The sequence below is a fragment of the Cygnus atratus genome, chromosome 7 (assembly GCF_013377495.2).
Source record: "Cygnus atratus isolate AKBS03 ecotype Queensland, Australia chromosome 7, CAtr_DNAZoo_HiC_assembly, whole genome shotgun sequence".
NCBI lineage: Eukaryota > Metazoa > Chordata > Aves > Anseriformes > Anatidae > Cygnus > Cygnus atratus.
In genome coordinates this window covers 3,388,552-3,404,943 of record NC_066368.1, presented here as the reverse complement: position 1 = coordinate 3,404,943, position 16,392 = coordinate 3,388,552, and the positions used below count along the sequence as shown (strand labels likewise).

At 38.7% G+C, this 16,392-nt stretch overlaps 1 protein-coding gene across 3 annotated transcripts in view; it reads right to left on the bottom strand.

Moving 5' to 3' along the window:
- ADAM12 (ADAM metallopeptidase domain 12) overlaps window positions 1-16,392 on the bottom strand; it is a 181,515-nt gene that overhangs the window by 28,315 nt on the left and 136,808 nt on the right. For all 3 annotated transcript variants that reach the window (XM_035547503.2, XM_050711794.1, XM_035547504.2), the window contains exon 12: window positions 4,026-4,203. In XM_035547503.2, the coding sequence (XP_035403396.1) occupies window positions 4,026-4,203 (178 nt within the window). The remainder of the gene's footprint in view (window positions 1-4,025; window positions 4,204-16,392) is intronic.

The window sequence follows — 16,392 nt, the reverse complement described above, 5'->3', positions numbered from 1 at the left end:
TAGGGCTGCCATTACACTTGCAGATGAGCAAAATGATTCTCCGAATTTCACTGTTTTCTGCCTGAATATACAAAGATAACTGTGCTGCTCTGAAGCAGCAGAACAACTTCCTGCACCTATTTTTGATCATGCTGGAAGGCAGCAGGCTACACAAATATTTCTGTGCAGCTGCTGTATTTAAGAAGTAACATTCCTCTCCACAGAAGAAGATCTTATAAATTCATCTCAATAGCAATCTGAGAAAAGCAGAGTGAAGGAAAGCGATGTCAATCCAATTAACATACTTCTGAAACTGTCAGCTCCTATACCCCATCATCAGGCCATCCACAAAGCAGCCCAAGGAAAGCAATTGGCATTCCACAGGCAGCGTGGGACAAAGACACAGCTCCCTGAATGATGTTACTGCAGCCTTTCAAATTTCCAATTGCTCACTCACTTATTACTCATTGCAGGGAATGAGCTTGGTAAATAGTTTTTGTGCCTGGGCTATTAAATTGTCAGGAATGGTTTTAACATAAACAAACAGGCAAGCAAACAGAAAAGGCTCACAAGGTTTTTGGAGGCTGGAAGAGAGATGGGAGGCAGCCACCTGAAACTACCGCCCTGTCATAGTTTATTATTATTAGTCACTACTAGCTACAACAGCAATGATGGGAGGTGGGTTTCTTGGTGTAGATCTCCTGGGTTTATCAGAACATCTCAAACAGACTAATGCAATAATTATTCTGGCATAACCTACATGATGCCAGGTGCTTTAGACATGACACCTTGTTTCCCCCCCCCCACTTTCCTAAGAATACAAGATAGACCACACCTAACCCATCTAACCACGCTACGCCCTGACAGCAGCCAGCAGGAAATGCTTACAGACAAGAATATGAACACAGACATGTGATACTTTCCTCATCTCCTGGGTTCCTTGGATCCATGTGCATTTTTAGCACCTGCAACATTTGGGGAAAGGAGCTCACAAGTAAGCTACACAGTCTGGGGAGCAGCTCCTTCTGCTTGTTTGAAACCTGCCATTTGCTAACTTCATTTGCACAGTTCTTGCCGGGGGCAATTGCTCCCTATTCACTCTTTCCAATTCACTCATGATTTTATCAGCTTCTGTCACTTTTTCCTTCATTTTCTACTTTTCCAGGCAGAACGCCTCCAAAAGTTTAAACAACCTTGTTGGTTTTCTTTCAGCCTTTTTTCATTCTGCTTTATCCTTATTGAGACCAGGGAGAGGTAGGAAAAAACTGCACACGCTGTTTCAGACACATCATGCAGCAGATTTATAGTGGCTTTCTGGTGCTTTTTTTGTTGTTGTTCTTTTTCATTTGTTTGTTTTTTCCTATTTCCTTCCAAGTAATTTCTAACAGCCTATTTACCTTTTTGACTACTCTTGAGCACTGAGCTGACATTTTCATGACACTATTTATTGCAGTAAGAAGTCTTGTTCCTCTATGGTCAGAGTCAGCTCAGAGTCCATCATCCTATCTGTGATGCTTGGAACATGCATCACTCTGCACTGAATCCCATTTGTCACTTTAATGCCCAGTCAAGCCATCTCAGAAGGTTCTTCTGTAGTTCTTCACAGCCAGCTTTCATCCCTACCAGCCTAGCTAATACCATCAGCAAGTTCAAGACTATTCCTCTTCTCGGGCTGTTTATGAATAAGCTGAATTGTGTGGTGTTCCAGGACACATCTTACAGATACATCACTGCAGATCTTCCACTGCAATACCTGATTATTTACATCTGCCCTATATTTCATATCTTTTAACCCAGTTTTTGTCTGTGCAATATTCTTTCATCCTATAGCTGTGTAGTCTTCTAAAGAGGCTTTGGTGAAAGGCTTTGGTCTAAAGCTCCTTTGAAACAGGCTGATATAACTGGATCTTCCCTTTCCACCTACTTGCTAAATCCTGCAGAGCACAGTGATAAGTTTGTAAAGCAGGTCGTCCTGGCACAAAAGCAGTCCCTGGCATGCCATAGCTACTCAGGCAGTAGCTCTTTATTACATTTGCCAGTAATTTGTTTGGAAATGACTTCTCATTTACCAATTTGTAGTATTCTGATCTTCCTTGCAGCCTGTTATAAAATTGGCCACATTTGTCACCTTCTAGTTCTCATGGACCAAGGGTGCAAGGGTGGTGTTGTTGTTGTTTTTTTTTTTTTTTGCCTTTTTCTGTCTTTGTATGTATAATCCACATTAACCCTCCTTCCTGTTTAGCTGACGTTGGACAGCACATTGGACCTTAATACAATCCAAAATTAGGCTAAACTGGTAATATCATCCTTGGTTAGGAATTATACTCTTGGCCTGGTGGTGAGCACAGCAGCATCCATTATACTCAAGAAGCTGACCAGCACCTGATGCATATGAGACCATGATGTGTGAAAGTGACCAAACAGTCCCTACTGCATCACTGTGTCCAGGGTTGTCTGAAGGGTGGGAGATGTACCATAGCCCTTATGAATCCATTGCTGTCCTACTGCTAAGGAATGTCACTGAGGACAGATCTCAACATGGAGCTGATGTTTTATTTGGGGGACAGAGCAGAGCTGTTTTTACTTGGCAAGTAATATACAGAATTCTTCAATGCCTTATCAAAATCCAGAGGGTAAAAGGTTCTTGAGTAAAGGAGAAATGTCCTTACCCACCATCTACATCTATATATTCAGACAGATACTTTATTCTGATCAATGATAAAACACAACTAGCACATGTTATTGTACAGCTTTCCATGCCATAAAATATTGCACCACTACTGACAAAACTCAGCTGGTCTAAATGACTGGAGAGTGAATTGCTAACTACTCTAATATATATATATATATATATATATATATATTTGGTACCACTTGGATTATAGCAGTAAAATCCAAACTAATTTAATTGGACCCAAGGTGCATTTTACTAACATAATTAAAAAAAAAAAAAACATAGAAGAGGCCAATCAAGTCAGTGCTTGCTGATGTTAAGTGGCTTTGACTTGAAAAGGTATTGCTATCATTCAAAAGTGAAAATGAGAAAGATAACTGGGTTAGAAAGACATTTGCAAGCTGCTTGCACTCTATTGACTTTAAACTAGAAGATAAGCCTGCTTCCTCCAACCTTGTTACCCTGAAGAATGAGTGAACTGTCAGGAAATCCTTATGGCTTGTGTAAATCCAATACACTGTATAGACAGGATACAGCAATATCTCAGTGTTTTAACTGCCCCGATCTATTTTGTCTGCAGAGCTGTATTTATCACAGGAAACAAATCCCTCATCTGCTGATGTATTTAATTCAGATAATCTGGGAGAAGTTCAATACAGCCAATGAACATGGGAAGCCAAAGGGATAAGAATGTGTGCTCAGATATTATTTGATCCCCAGGTTTTGCCTATCTCCTCCTGATCTGAGCAGTCCTCTGACACACTCTCTAAACTAAATGGAATGATTGTTGAAGTAGTAGTAATCTTTCTGGGAGTCAGTAAAGGCTATTTTTGTTAGCAGGGTAATTGGCTAACAGCAAAGAAAAATCTCATAGCAAAAGAGGGAAAGGTGTCCTACGTAAAACCTGAAACTGGCTGCAACAAAATAAATACCTAAGCAATATCAATTCAGTAGCTTCTCATATATGGAAGAGAACTTTCAGTTAATGTGTGGTATCCTAAGAAATCTAAGTGATGTTAACAAATTAATTTTGGGTTTAGGTTATTAGCTCATTTGTACAGGTATCTCTGTGGTTAGGAACATGATACTCACAGCTGGTCTGTTGGATGAACCGTGAGAGACTTTGTTCCTTAATGGCAAATTGAGCACACGTTTAACTAATGCTTTGCAACTTCAGCAACCCAAATGCAAGGCAAGCAGAAACCCACATTTCTGAGGACTCTGAGGCTTAAGCTGATAAGATAGGAGCAGAGAAGGGGAAGTTCTGCTTTACACCAAATAGCCTTAAACGTGCCAAACCAACTCTGGAACTTCTCTACTGTTAAAACCCTGCAGATAGGAGGTGAGTACTAATTCACAGGTGGTGTCTTACATCAGGCTCACCACAGTCGCACTCCTCTCCATCTTCCACGTAGCCATTCCCACACTTCTGTCCACCAAAGGACTCCTTGACTTCAGGCAAATTAAACAGACACATTCCCACTCCTTTCTCCAGGCTGTTTTCTAGGTCCTTTCTGCTGCAGCTACTGAATACCATGGGAAATGGGTAGCTGGAAGAAAAATTCATGAGAAAAAAAAAATCATTATCAGATGAAAACATCTCTCTCCTGTCACACTGGTGACCTTTAAGCACACCTGTACACAAACAAGAAGACTGTGTTCATTTTTTTACCCTTTAACACTGGATTGAGATATAGCAATTCACTGTGAAATTGTGCCCCAAATGTTTATTACAATTTCTGACCATGAGCAAGGAAATTTCCATCATTTGCATTTAAAGTTGTAACTGCTGGTAAAGATTGGAAGCACTCGTACTTGGATTTCCTTCTCCCACTTCTGTGCAGGTAGTTACAGAGAAAATTTTGATCATGACACTAAGGAAATGCTAGGCTTGCAGGGAGGATTCTAACATTCAGTGGGATGCAAAACATCCTAAAAAGTCTTGGAAAATTTAGCCTCAAATGGCAAATTCATTCATCTTACTCTGCAGAGTGGCAAACTTTTATGTTTTTAGGGAAAGAGAGAGAGAGAGGGAGAGAGATAAACAACGTGTTCCTTGGTGAGAACCTGCTTCTGCAGTTCACCAAAGCTGAGCTTGGGAACTGCAAGATTAAAGCAAATACAGTTCTTATTTGAAATCTGGATGACTCAAGACACTACTGAAATTACCCATGTTTTGAATTCATACTGATGAGAGCAGAACTTGACCCTGCTGTTCAGGCACCTAGGGTCTCTGTTTTATTTTGGAAAATGCATGGACAGTAAGTGAAATGATCCAGTGGAGTACAAATGTCACCAGATAATCTGTGTTTTTCTGATGGAGGACGTCATTCCATTCTCATTAATGAACATTTGCAGTTTGACTCAAAGAAATGAGACAAATGACACCTGGGTCTGGTCATCAGAGTTATATCCTACAGAAGTCTGCTGTGCCCTCTCTGCACTGAGATGTGCACACAATTACATTGAATCTGGATCACAACCAAGCAGAAAAACAGCTTTCAAGCTGCCTTATCTCCCCTAAGACCCAGGACCTTCTTTACTGCTGCTCCACAGTCAAGCAGTAATTTAACATTACAGCAGCACAGGGAGGCAACCTGATAATGACTGGACTTTATTCACTAAATGCTTTGTATCAATCATGTATTATTAGGGACAGGGCATAATCCCTGCCAACAAGCAAGATAATAGATGGAAGTTCTGCACTGCTGCGCTTCAGACTTCGATGAATCAACTGTTATTTCTAATATCCTGAAATGAAAAGCTTGCTTTGTGGATGGTGATACATATTGCTATAAAAAGGGATAATTTCTATTAAAAAAAAAAAGAAAAAGAAATGCTTGACAATTGCAGATGTGATATAGCTTCCTATGCTTAGGATTGGTTAATTAGGATCTTGTAGAAAGGTTAGGGGTACTCTACAGAATAGAATTAATTTTGTGCCCTCTTAAAATTACCCTTTTGCAGATTATTCTGCAGTAATACAGACAGCTTGTTGGTAAATGACATAAACATGACTCTTAAGAAGAAAATAATTTTCACGTACCACTACAAGGCTTGTCTAGTTAAACTAAACAGTTCTGTGGTTCACTGACATATGACTTCAGAAAGTTAATAGGCCTCTTCACTTAAGCAGCTGATTTCTGGAAAATGTTAATGTTTAGGCAAAATGACAGAGTCTAAGATAAACAAATTTCAGAATAGCATGAGGTAGGAGTCAGGCTGCTAGCTGCAGCTCCAGGCTCAAGGGGAAATGGAAGGTACTGAGAGTAATGACATAGAAAATAAAGGCACTTGGGAAACCTTCTACTGACTTTTTTATATTGAGCAAATGGAGGTGATCTTAACTGAACACCACAAGCTCCTGTCCCACTCTTATTTTGATTGGAAAAAAGGCACAAAGTTTTGTGTGCGTGACTATGATCAAGTAAGTGGATGTACGCTTCTATCAAACACCAGCAAAACCTCAAGAACCACAGATACATCTGAGTGATAAATCCTCCACAAAATATACGAGAGCTTGATCAGAATTGATCCTCAGATCTAAGTGTGAATAAATGGATATTGCATCATCCATGCAAGATCCTTCACTTCATTGACACAGATTTACTTTGATATCCACTGAGATGAACGCAGGGAGTCATACAGACCTTACACAGTCTGAAATCAATTCAGGAATACAAATAATGCATTTTTCCCTGTGCCAGATGTCTGAGCCACATGCAGTCCATAAGAACAGCTTGCCAGTCAAAACCGTCAGTATTTTAGGGCTGTTCCTTTGTATCCATGAATGCTCAGGGTCATTTGCATGAATGTGAAATGTGTCTGTCCATCACTGGGAGAACAGAATCCTTACTCTTTACCAGAGGTGAAATAATGTCATTGTTAATGAATGAGGTTTCTGTTTCCCCCCCCAAAAGGAACTTCAAGCTGTTTCCTATTTTGAACTAAGATATCCATTCATCTTCTGGCTTTTCCTGCTCTTGACGCTGATTTCCTCAGTTGACATCAGTGCAGCACATGTTATTTAATGAAATTTTCTGAAAATATTTTTTCTTTACCAAGTAAGCCCAAAATAAAGCAAAGTGAAAATGAAGAAAAACACAACAAATGGAAACAGAGAGCAACTGAAGGGTAACCACACATGAAAGAGAAGATACCACATCAATTGATGCCAGTTGGTATTTCATTGGAAACATAATTGATCATTAATATCATGATATTATGACACACAACCGTTCTTCTTCTTCATCATCTTCTTCATCTTCTTCATCTTCTTCTTCTTCATCTTCTGTGACAAAAGAATCCAATGTAATAGCCACAGCTTTTGACCACTGATTTTAGTCTACATTTTGGCTGTCATTTCAGTTTTTAAGCTGTTTCATTTGAGGCCTGATAACCTTGGCAGATGGGAAAGGCTATCAGATGTCAGTAGCATTATGCATGTTGTTAAAATGAATCTAAAGCCTGTGAAAAATCATGACTAGTCATGTGAAGGATACTCATCCTCTAAAAAGTGCAGCAAGTTTCACCACACTACCCTGTGAATAAGCTTCAGTCTTCACCTGGAAGGATTTCCTTTGTGTGGGAAAACATGATGGAGTCTCTTCAGTAAAGTCAATCCTTGACCTGCCTCTAAGATTTCAGTAACACAACCAAACAGAGATATTTGTATTTTCTGTGGTACCCCAGGCACTTATCCTTTTGGAATAACCCTCAGATACCACTTTAGTCCAACCTAATTCCTATTCTAGCATGCTGAATAGCCCACACATTTGCTACACTCTTTGAATCTGTAAATTTAATACACAATAGATCATTTAGTTGAACCATTCTGGCTGTGGGTACAACTCTGCAGAACTCAAATCATGCCTGGCACTACATCAGTCTCTTCAGTGGGTTTACAGCAAGGAAAGTAATTCCAGAGTCTTTCTACCCCTCTTGAATCCACAGCACTCCTCAATGTCTCCTTAGTGCTTAAAAGATGCATGTAATCTCAAGCAATGACTATCCTAGTTCCCAGCAAAAATAGCTTTGACTGCTCCTGCAAATGAGAGATTCACAGTAGTAAGATGATGGCTGGTAATTGATTCCTTTATAAACAGAGTCTGGTCTTGTCCCATTCATTTATATTTCAAGCACTCAAGCCATTCAAATGCCAGTTTCCTCTATCTACTTTTGCATTTAGCCTGTATTAGATGGCTCCTTTCATTAACTAAGTGAAGTGGCATCATCATGGGAAGTGTCAAGTCCCTTTTAAGAAAAGAGAATTCTTTGTCTGTACTAGCACTACATTGCCCAGCATAGTTTCTTTTTTGCATGAACTATAAAAGTTCATCTCCATCATCTCCATTTCAGAGGCATTTCCCCTCCTAATGGACTGAAGAATAAGAGAATACATGCACAGAAAAAGTCAGAGTCACTGCCTCAGAAAATTACAGTTTTCAGAGATAAGACAGCCAAGGTATTCAGGAAAAAGAGAGTGGCTGCTGATTGATGCATGGTAACACAGCAGATCAGCTATAGCCCTAGCACAGATCCTGCTGCTGAGCTGCATTTGCCATTTCTGTCTCTCATCCAATGCTCCAGCTGGGAAATACCTGGAGGGGCATTGAGATGGGCTACAGGAGATCCTTGGTCTATTCTAAGCCCCACCACTGGACTGCAGTGATACCTTAGGAAAGCCATTGGAAGTGAAACTCCCTTGGTTCTAAACTTGTAGATGTCTAGCTGCATCTTTAGGTGCCTGAACATTGAGTACCTTGGGTCTGCCTCCTCCGTGTTCCTCTGCCATAAAACACAAGGCTCCCTTTGAAACACATTTCACTGTTTCTCAAGAAGAACCACTGAAGCGGTATCCCCATCAATACTTCTGGCAGTTCTCTGCATATTGCATAGGATGATAAACTGCTGATTCACAGTATCTTGGAAATGAACATTATGATTATTTTGAATTTTGCTATCTAATCTCAGATTTTTTCTTATTCAAGAAATGGAGGACATTCATAAAGTAACTGACATTACCTCCAAAAGGTTGGTATATATACACACATACATTATATAAATATATACCTTATATATCTATTTATAGGGTTCATTTATTCCAGTTCATATCACAACCTGATTATTCAGCATTAGAGCAATGTTTATACAGAGCCTTTTACCCAAGGCCCTGAAGTGTTTTACAATTATTCACTCAATTAAAATGCACAACAGCCCCAAAGAGCTCTATTAAGTACCACCAGGCCTTCCTCCCTGAGGTAATATGATAATTGGAGATTATATTAATTTTAAAAGGGCATTTTGATTTTCCAGCACTTATTGAAACAACTGTTGACTAGCTAATTTCCAAAGGTGCAGAAAACTGGGATCTGGATTTGTCCAGAATGCTAAAAAAATCAAGCTTGAGAGGCCATATTTGGAAACAGCTCAGGCACCAGCAAAGTGGTTTTTTTGTTGTTGTTGTTTTGTTTTTTTTTAAGAGCACGAAGATGTTCTTAACAAGCCCTGAGCAGTTAGAAATTTCACTAGTAAAGCAACTGAATTTCTAGCACTTTCCATGAAAACCCTTGTCTGAACTGAACATATGTGTCTCATAGTGTCTGTCTTGACCCTAGGACCCTTTGAGATCCACACTTACACTGATATGCTTTTTTATCTTTTTGTAGTTTGTTTTTGTTTGTTTGTTGCTTTTTTTCTTTCCCGAGTGAGGGCCTAAGCCAAGAGCACCATTCAGCAGCACTCTCTTTGATTCAAGAGATGCCAGAGACAAGCAACTGCCTCCACTGCCACCCTTTCCTATAGAACCTCACCACTGAAGTACAGCCTCTGACACTCAACTGGGAATCCTGGAGCTCCTGCCCCACTGAATGGGGGACTGAAAACAACATCAAGGTTTCTGTGTCAAAAAAATATATATATATTTTTAAATATATACATTTATTTGTCAGAGTAGCCCACATGTAAAGACACTTTATTGGAAGGAAAGCTCAGGGTTTTAGTCCTATGCTCTAAATTGCCTATTAATTTTATCCAAATAATATTCAAGGTAAAAATTTGTCAGTAGTATCTGGAGAAAAGAAACCAAGAGTCTACTTGCCCTTTGGAATGCCTTCTAAAGCAGACTATAACCATATTTGGTTTTACTTAGTTTCTTAGACTTAATTAGTCTCCAAAATTATTGACTTATGGCTGCACAGTGGCTCACTTTCAACTGGAGAGGAAGAGAGCAACTCAGATCCTTGTTTTGGAGGTAGAAGAAAGAAGTGTGAGCTCCCTCTTCATAGAATCCTAGAATTATTAATGTTCGAAAAGACCTCCAAGATCATCTCGTCCAGCCATACCCCTACCACCAATGTCACCCACTAAACCATGTCCCTAAGCACCATGTCCAACCTTTCCTTGAACACCCCCAGGGAGGGTGACTCCACCACCTCCTTGGGCAACTGGTGCCAGTGCCTGACTGCTCTTTCTGAGAAGAAATTTCCCTTAATTTCCAACTTTTCACACCCCACAGAATTACTTAAACATCAATGTGCAGGTTTTCAGTTGCAAATCCCAGTCTTACATAGGAACCTAAGCCCAACTTTTAAAACTTGAAAAATCGAGATAGTTTTGCCTTTGTTCGTTCAAGTATATATATTTTTTATAGACAAATTGTCAGCAGCAGAGAGAATAAGACAAAGCTAACACCCTAGAATGTAGAAACTCAAGTGAAATGAGTGTTTTTAAACCCACTGAGGTGTTGATTTCAAAGAACCATGACAATTTGCCCAACTCCTCTAACTCCTGATCTAATTGACATAATTCTTTCTCACAAAAAGACATTCCCCTTGGTTTTAACCTCCTAGACATTATTACTGCTTTCCATCTCTTGAAAATAACTTTTTTTTTGGTCTCCTACGAGATATGAGCCTAGCAGAACAAAACTGAATTTGCTATTAGATGGCATTTTTAGAAACTTCAGCTGTTCTATATAGTGTCTTATGTTAATGAATTAGTAATCATAGAGAACCTCACAGAATAGGGTATTGAGCAGGAGATAAATCCAGTTCTCTTTGATATTGAAATAGGTTTTCAAATACTATAGATCACTCAGTCTATAAAGTTCTGTCATTATACATTACTTCATACACCTCAGGTTTTAATAGCAACTGTTTAAAATTAAGCAACCTCCGTAGCATGAAGGGTTTGTTAATCTATAATTTAAACAATGGCTTCATTTGTAAATACTTTTGGGGGAGACAGACAGTTTTAAAGTAGATCTCGCAAGCACAATAAAGTAAAAGGAGATCCTAAAAGTAGCTGGAGATTTCTTCCCACCCAAAGATTTTGCATACAGCAGATTTTTTTTTCTTTTTCTTTTTTTTTACATATATATTAAGTATTGAAGTGGGAAGTTGCTTCAAAAGCAACTAGGTGTCTGGCAACTCATACTTACTTTTCCAGCCTATTTTTCACTCTCTTGCTCCTCTGTTATAGTTTTAATCCCTAAAGCATCAATAAAGTAGAGCACAGAATTGGGCCATGTAGTTATACACGACATCAAAGCTCTTACTGTCTGAGTTCATGGTCAGTGATTTAAAAACAAGCCTAGATTTCTCCTACAGCTTTTGTCATGTTCACTACATGGTAGCATTTACACTTCCAATAAATAACTGTGAATGCCACACTAGTGATTAAATTAATTGATATGTAGTGACAGTGGCTTGCTGAAGTACAATGAAATTTCCAGGGTTATTGAAATAAAGTCTTTCCAAGTAAATGTTTAAACTTCACACATAAATGCTTTAGGATCTTTGTAATTTAGCCCTGGGGATAATGCAGATTCCCAGGCTTCATTCAAGTAATATTACTTCAGGTGCCTAGGCCGGATTCTCATAGCTCCAGCTGAGATTTGACCTCTCCCAGTAAACTGAAAGTGAAAATTTTACTACCTGAAATATTCAGAAAAGCAGATTTATAGTACTGAATGTGGGACTTCAGGGCAGAAAGCAGTGGTGAAGCAAATGACTGGATGGTCCAGAAAAATACTTTTTGCAAAGGAACAACACTTAATGGCTTTATACAGTATACGCTGTCATGACTTGATATTTCTGCAGTCACAAAACTGCCAAATAAAACATTATTAGCAGTTACTTTTACTTTGACAAATGTACAGTCAGAGAAGTTTTTTCTTGTTGAGAGGCCTGTTGTGACTTTTATTTCTGTGTTCAGTGGGTGAAGCAATACCAAACCAATTTATCAATCTTGACAGTATTCTGACGATACGCCGGAGTTATCTGCATTGCAAAAGCTCCATGGGAATTGAACTCAGACAACTGTTCTTCCTGTTGGAAACTGGACAGCCAAGGAAAGTAGCTATAATCAGTTTGAATTTGCCTCTGGCTCATCTTTTGCTCTGTTTCCTTTTAGACCACTACCTCATTAAGAAAAATTTGCTGGATTGCTGAGAGTTCAGGTTTTGCAATCTAATGCTTAAAACTTGATGTTAATCCAGTGCTGACTATGGTAAAATTAAAAAAAAAAAAAAAAAAAAAGCATCATATACAAGAGGGAGGAATAAAAATGCCAGGTCAGGTCTAGTCCCAGGCTAAAGGAAAACAGGGCAGCAGGCATCCCTTGCCTCCATCAGTTACCAATGCTGAAGGAAACTGCAGATAAGAAGCATGACCAGCATTCTCTGTCACAGAAAACTTGTCACAGAAAACACAGCACCCTCAGCACAAGATAAGCAAATAAAGATAAATGCTCCATCTCATTGTTCCAAATACCTTGCTGAAGGTCAGCTTCCAATTGATTTCTGGTTAGATAAAAGGCACTCGCTGATCTGGCTTGAAATGCTAGGACAGCATCATGGCCTGATAACACTTCATTTATTCCCAATGTGATTTTACAATCAATTTTTGTTTTAGACAGTTACATTCTGATTTTATCCTTTGAAAAACATTGGAATTGTTTTTTAAATAGGTCAGAAGTAGACTGACAAAAAATATAAATCTGACTTTGGGAACTGGGTTTTAAGAGTATCACTTTTATAGAGAGCATGGTGAAGGAGCAGAATAAAATCATTTTTCAAAAACCAAGCCAAACCAAACAAAAGGGAGTATCAAACCCAAATGGTAACAGAGAAAAATCAACCCACAATACTTATTTATGCGCACTTAGGTTTTTCACCAGTACAGTCTCCTGTCCTGCCTTGTGTGTATCCTTAACACAATTCAGGATGTGCCACACCCAGAAGAAGCACAGTTATCCTCCCATGTGATGCTGTGACCCATCTGACCAGCCTGATTTAAAGACCTGCCACACTTTCGGAACTTATGTGGACTCAGCAGATGGATTTGGGCTAGAATAAGCCTGCACATCAAGTGAACAGATCAAATGACAACAAGGTAAGGGAAGAAGGCTCAGAGTATGCCAGAACCCTCACAAGGAGGAAGCTGGGCCAAGGTGAAGAGATTTGGGAAGCATCTCTGAACAAAGCTCATGAGGAAGCATTAGGAGGATGAAGCTTATGGAAATGCCAGCTGGAAAGACAAGGGTGTTAGAGAAAAATGGCATCATTTCCACCTTCTGGGTGTGTACCCTATAAGATGTGCACTGAGAGAAGAGCAGCTTTTTCTCACATCACCTAAATTAAATGCTAAATAGAAATTAACAGTCTGAGCTTCCCTTTTCTCCTTCACACAGCTTGGACCAAAAAATAAATAAATAAAATAAAATAAAATAAAATAAAATAGTACCACCATAGCATGTAATTATCTCAAGCCAAAACAAAATAATGGATCCAGCCATGATCTATTACTGTGGGATCCTTAAGCAGGAAAAAAATCTGAAGGAATCCATTAAGATCCTGATAAAATCCTGACCATATAGGAGCTTTCCTATCAACTTCAATGGAGCCTGGATTTCACACCTAATGCCAGCTGACTGCCAGGAGAACGTCAACGATGAATATGAATGCAATTTTCATGCTACTTTAGAAGAAGCCAGAAAGGCTCCTTAGGAGACTAAAGTTATTTCACCTCTTTATTTTCTGTGATTTCATGTTAAAATATGTGGCTTCTTATCTTCATCTCACCACTGTAGCTGTGGTATTAAGTTTTGAAAAGCTGAAATGGAACCTACTTGCCTTTGTGCCATGAGAATCCCACAGTAAGTGCATCTGGGGCTTTGTCATACACTTTGAAATAAGAAAAAAAAAAAAAACAGAGAGTGAGCGAGACTGGCTTTGCAGGAAGCAATTGTGGGGTAAAATGGACTTTTTCCCCTCTCTCAATTTTAAACATTTTGCACATCTATCCCAGACACAAAAGACTCTGTGATTCCCATGACAACTGTGGCAAATGCAGCTGTAGGCATCATTTAATTACAATGACTCAGACTTCCAAGTCAACACCAATTCCTTAAAGTGCTTCAGGGCATAAAACATATGTACAAAAAAAGAGCATTCATGTGACCTTAAGAATATGCCTTTTAAAGTATGTTTCCATTTATACTCTGGGAACTTGGAATTCATTAACACCAATTAAAACTGGACATTGTACACTTAATTCTCCATGCCCTGCACTACAGATTTATCCCTGCAGGTTGAAATGCCGTTGTTTTGTTTTGTTTTGTTTTTGATGAAAGAGAAAGCTAAGATAAAGCGAAATGTCCTTACATGTTTTGTTCTCATGGGTCATGGCAATAGCAGTACTACAGGAGAAAAATGCCCCTTACAGAGCTGTATTTTGTATGGATATTACACTGACAAGACAAAATGCAGCTGAACTCTCACATACCAGCATCCAAGCTGGTAAAACTGTACCCATTCTGGATACATCACATAGTAGAAAACATGACTTGTCCCTAAGTATCTGCTATAAATAATCAGACCAGAAGTAAAATGTGTTTTCATTTGAGAAGTAACCTCTCTCCTTGTCAGCTTCACTTACAGAAAAATGCATGCTGTAAATCCATATGAGTCCTCCTCTAGAATACACAAAAAAGTAAAATATTTTCATTTCTAACTGCAAATCTACTAAGACGTGAACAACATAAAAAAATAAAAAATAAAAAAAAAATTAAGGACCTGCCCTGTAGCTTTCTGCATTAATTGTTAATAGTGATATACTCTTGTAAAGGACTGATAAACATGTCTTATTTTAACCAATGCTACTAATTCTTGAATGCAGATCTTATTTACTAAAACAACTAAATATTTCTGTAATGTGTGGAAATTACTAACAAAAAAGGAATGCCAAATGCACTGCAGACATGAAGCTACTTGGAATTAAGTGAAAGACTGACATAAATCCATTTTGTAATCTCATGACTGTTTTCTACTAAAGGAAGGACCAGAATGCAATGTGCTAAATTACTATGGCATAGGGATATGTTGCTTAAGTTTTGTAAAAAAAGCAGTTGCACTGCTGGCACAACAGACCTAGCTCTGTCACGAACGATTTATTACATCAGTATATCAATTTTATTAAAAAAAAGGAAGAAGACAATGAAGAAGAAGTCTGTCTTTGTGCAGAGCTCAGCTCTAGACCAGTTTGGAAACATAAACAGCTTCAGAGTTTAATTAGAAACTGTTTACATCTTAAAGATAATTTCATTTTCTTCAAATTGTAACAGAGGTAATTGCAGATAGTTCTGCTGACTCTTCAATTTAAAGTCTCTAATCTGCCAGACTGAAAAATAAAAAGTAAGGTCTGCACAACTGAAAACAAACTGAGAGGGGTCAGGAAATACTGTGTAACTAATAATGGTTTGATTATTTAATGTTTAACAGCTCTGCAACTACAAGGTACTGTGGGATGTCCAGAAAGGACAAAAGAGCATCAACCAGTAAATTAAAAAGTCCTTTCCCACACTGTTTCTGGTCTCCATCACATTTCCCACATGACCTTTTGCCTTTTTTTTTTTTTTTTTAGCACTTTCGTTAGTTAGTTAGTGAGTTGGTTCATTATTGTGAAGTGAAGTGAAGCCTTGTGAAGTGACGAATTAAAGGGTTTTTGCTTCAAGCTGAGTTTGGTACCCAAACCAAGATGCTGACTTCATGGCACACCTGACTGGCTCCTGAAGCTAGCATGCTCCAGAGGCATGTTTTCATAGCCCAGGTCTGTATACTACAGAAGTTCTGGGTTTGACCAACAAAAAGCAAGGCAACCCTGTATCCTCTTTCCTTGAGATGATTTTTCAATAAGAACTGAGATTGAAACTAATGCTAAATATAGCAAAACATACACATGATTAGTACTTTCCTATCTTCTCCTTACTAAATTTTAAATTCTTGCTTTATGCATTTAACTACATGCTTATAATGTAGTTAAATACAATTTGTTATATGTCAGTTTAAAAGCAAAAATCAAACAAAAGCAGATGACAAAATAATAACTCCAAAGAAAAGCCTCTGAGACTTGAAGCTACTGGACAGAATGGTTCTCCAAGAGACACCAACCGCATATCATGCAAATATATATTTATGCATTATAAAGCCATCATTACTGTTACTAGCTTTCTTTGATGTGCAGTTGTAAATCTCATTAATGGCAATGGATGAGCCACAAGGGAAGAACAGACCTTCAGCACCATCAAAGGATTGCGCAACAGGCTTCAGCGAGGGAGTGCTGGTCCCCCAGACACTGTCCTTGGTGGTGAAGGGAGACGAAGAAGCTGCTGAGTGTGTCCTCATCCTGCAACAACCCTGCTGGTCACAGCTATCCCAACTGCACCAGGGTAACTGTGTG